This window comes from Mugil cephalus, chromosome 1 (assembly GCF_022458985.1).
Source record: "Mugil cephalus isolate CIBA_MC_2020 chromosome 1, CIBA_Mcephalus_1.1, whole genome shotgun sequence".
NCBI classification, from domain to species: domain Eukaryota; kingdom Metazoa; phylum Chordata; class Actinopteri; order Mugiliformes; family Mugilidae; genus Mugil; species Mugil cephalus.
The window spans coordinates 4,230,208-4,233,889 of NC_061770.1; the positions used below are offsets into that span (position 1 = coordinate 4,230,208).

Sequence of the window (3,682 nt, forward strand, 5' to 3'; positions counted from 1 at the left end):
AAAGTCACTTTCTTCTTTGAAAAATTAAATAAAATAAAAATGTTTTCTTTTGCCCTATAATAACAATGGTTGAAATATAGAATTTCCAAGTATTTCAATGAGTGCCCTGTAAAGGGGTAAATATATTTAACTTAAACTTGACAAACTACATGACATGTTTTTGTAATTTCATTCAGGATCTTCTGTCAGGTTTTAGAGTAAATCATAGTACAGAAGCAGCACTGGTTAAAATTACCTGCAAGCACCTCTTCACTTCAGACAACAGACTTGTGTCTGTACCACATTACACTGGTTTGGGTCAAATTTATCCTACAGATTACTATGGCAACAACAACTCATAATTCCCATTAAAATGTGTGTAAACATTGTATACATGTCATTACCCAGAGTGCTCTGGGTGACACTGGATGACCTGTATGTGTGCAGCTACAATGTCTTGAAATCTTGAGAACACATAATATATAATAGTTATTATTGAAATAATGTCAACAGGTGAGACAGATTGCTCTGCAGGATAGATATTTATTAACTGAAGTAATATGAAAAGAACATAAGAGCAGAAAGGGAGCAATTATTGACAGTTGTGAGATTTGATTAGTGTATTTATCTTCTAGCAATGATGCCATCGAGGCTTGACATTATGCTGGAAGGGACATGATCAGTGGAAATGAACGATCATCACGTCAGAAGTGTCAGATATGAAGAGTACAGTTATGGGTTCCTGGCACAAATGAAGGCTTTCCTTTCACAGCATTTGGCATCGTTGACGTAGTGTCCTGTGAAGAGAGGTTAAACAACAAGAAACGCCAATTCAAGTTCAGGTAAAAGGCACCTTTTCTGCTTACTGCAGGTTTCACGTGGATGGTGGAAAAACTGATATTGTGTGCTATATTGCATGATTCGGTAATCCATGTTCCAAGCTCTAAATTAAAAGTTTGCTTATATAACAATAATATGACACACTGCTCCTCGACAAGATCATGTCCTGTGAGGAGGAGAAAACAAACAAAAGCAATAAAGTGCCCCTGACAAGTTTGATTTCATCCTGATAAACACAACACAATGGGAATAACAAAGAGGAGGATAACAGTTATTGATCAGTTACAAATGCTGGCTTTAATAATAATTAGGCCTAGAAGATTTTAATTCAAGTTTCCAAACTGAAAACAATTTGCAGAATCAGATAATTAGTAGGTACCTCTGTGATTGATCTCCATGCAACTCTGTCCTCCTGCAGCATTGTTAGGCTGCCCCCTGGAAAAGGGACTGTAGTTCCACTTTGAACCGTCACTCCACATCCAGTAATTGTTCTGAAAGAATCATAGTAGATAGAAAAGATAGAGTCCTGTCAATATCTAAAAAGATAACTTGTCCGTTTGTTCAAAGGAATAATAACTTGATGTTCAAATTTTGAAAAAAATTCTGGGAAGAAATATTTTAATTTTGCAGCAATAAAGAGGAGAACTAGATCATCTTTCTGTTTATTTAGTTAGTTAGTTATTTTATCACTGACTTATTGTATCTGTGTCTTGATTTTAGTGAGAGTACCTGAAAAAACAGGTGGACTTCTGCTGTTTGCTACACCTCCTGGTCTCTCATGAGGGGTGAACAGCTTTTTAATGGAACCACAAAATAACAGGAAACCAGGTAGTGGATGAAACACTCACCCTCACGGCATCGTAGCCTCCAAGCCAAGCTGATCTGTATGAATGTGTCTTGATGTAAACAAGCCGTCGGAGGAAGTTGTACTCATAAACGTTATGGACTGAGGCCAGGTTTCCTCTGGTGTACTGTATGCAATAACGCTGAGAAAGAAGAGGAGGACAAAAGAAGAGAACTGCTGAATGCATCCTCTTATAGCAGAAAACATTTCAGAGCATGTCCCATAACCACAGTGAGGCAGTTGTTGTTTCTTAATGTACCTCTGCAGAAGTCCAGTCATAGTTTGCGTTAATGAATAGGTAACAGCGACCTCTGTAGCTACTCCAACCACTAGGGCACCTGGTGCTGCAAGAGTCTGGAGGACAGTTGTTTACTTAGAGGACAACAATGCAAAACAGTGGCAAAATAGCAGTTGCTGTCATTTTTGGTAAATGAGGCAGCCTGTTCTGGATACATCAGTAGACTGGCTAAAGGAAAGTAAGGACTGGATTCAATCTGAAATAATCCCACCAGCTCAGTTCAGATGAATGTAGGAGTGTTGTTATCTTTGAAGATGTGTGAAAACCTTTGCGCTGTGGCAGCAGCTCTGTTTAAATTCATCTCCATAAATATCAGAAGCACCAACCTGCCTGTGGATGTAAAGAACAATGGATGAGAAACAATTTCCATTTTTGGAGGACTGGTTGAATGGTTGAATCTTCCTTTTACATATCAAATCTGCAAAAATATATACTACTATATATATATATATATATAATGAATGTGTCCTAAAGTAGAAACTCAGTGTTAAGTAATATATATATACCATGAAATTATATTTCACAAAGACTAGGATTGCTTTCAGTTATACTAAATGTTAGACTGTTATACTGCTCATGTCATCTGCCACTCCTCACTAGGAGGGCGTGTCATCCCAGTCATCTGCCAGAGCACCCAGAAAAAACCCATGCAGATGCAAACTCCACCCAGAAAGGAACCCGGACTCAGACTCGAACTCAGACCTTCTCGCTTGGCATCAGTGCTAACCACCATGCTGCTGTGCCGCCCTATGCTTTGTTATATTAAAGAGAAAAAAAATTGCTTACATCAGCTCCAATCCACAGTCCACTGGTCAGACAGAGGAGCACAATGAAGCAAAGACTTGATGCCATCTATGAGAAAAGAAATTAGACAAGTTCATACACTCACAATGATTCCATTGTAATACCAGAACTTATGTTCGTAACAAATACATAGGACAGGTTTTTGACACTGTTAAGAATTATACCCTAAAGTGAGATTAGATTCTCCAGTTAAATAGACACAAAGGAAATGTCAAATACACCTGAGAAGCAAACCAAGACCTTTTAATTAAGGTTGATATGAAATGAAGAAAGTCAAGTCTTCAAACTTCACCTTGATGCTGGTACTGATCACACGAGGTTCAGAAGTAGGATGTCTTAGCAGAGGTACCAGGGTCTTTATATATGTTGTCAGTGTGTTTTCATTTATCATCCTGTTTGTCATCCTCTAACCTCAACTCGTTAGTTGTTGTTAGAGATATAGAATTACATACAGCATCAGACTTTAGTAAATGTTCCTGAAACAACAGTATTAAATGTTACAGCACAAAGTTGCTTCCTTGTTTGTATGTTGATTGTTTTAAGGAACATCTGTGATGATGGATCAACAGTGAGGACACACAGACAGTCAATCTCCAAAGTCCCAACCTTCTCTCTCTGCTGCTCATGTTCCTAACCCTCTCTCAGTATGGGGCCTGAGGGCCTTACCATACTCTTTACAGAGGTCAACACCCTACACATCTCCTACTTAGAAAATAACAAACACAGAGAATCACAACACAACAAAACAAACATTTCCCAGGCCCACTTTGTCAAACACAGGTTAAGATGTTACAATTCCTTGTGCCAAAATCTCAGGCAAAACACATTTAGAAGCACAGACCAACTGAAAACCAACCAGCAGGCCAGTAGTCATCTACCAGCTAGCAACCAACAAGAAGACACCAGCTAACTAGCCT

General features: G+C 38.5%; 1 protein-coding gene across 1 annotated transcript; it reads right to left on the reverse strand.

Moving 5' to 3' along the window:
* Positions 1-502: 502 nt before the first annotated feature.
* On the reverse strand, positions 503-3,183 carry LOC125020483 (galactose-specific lectin nattectin-like). Its single transcript, XM_047605845.1, has 6 exons — positions 3,058-3,183; positions 2,747-2,813; positions 1,923-2,020; positions 1,668-1,805; positions 1,199-1,310; positions 503-776 (listed from the first exon to the last, which is right to left on the reverse strand). Exons 1-6 carry the CDS (start codon positions 3,166-3,168, stop codon positions 712-714), a joined length of 591 nt encoding a protein of 196 aa, XP_047461801.1. The 5' UTR covers positions 3,169-3,183; the 3' UTR covers positions 503-711.
* Between the last annotated feature and the right edge of the window lie 499 nt (positions 3,184-3,682).

Coding starts and splice junctions, on each gene's coding strand:
- LOC125020483 (XM_047605845.1), bottom strand. CDS start 3,168: ATGACAAACAGGATGATAAATGAAAACACACTGACAACATATATAAAG. Junction 1,806..1,922: donor ATGACTGGACTTCTGCAGAG/GTACATTAAGAA, acceptor CTTCTTTCTCAG/CGTTATTGCATACAGTACAC. Junction 1,311..1,667: donor GAGGCTACGATGCCGTGAGG/GTGAGTGTTTCA, acceptor TGATTCTTTCAG/AACAATTACTGGATGTGGAG.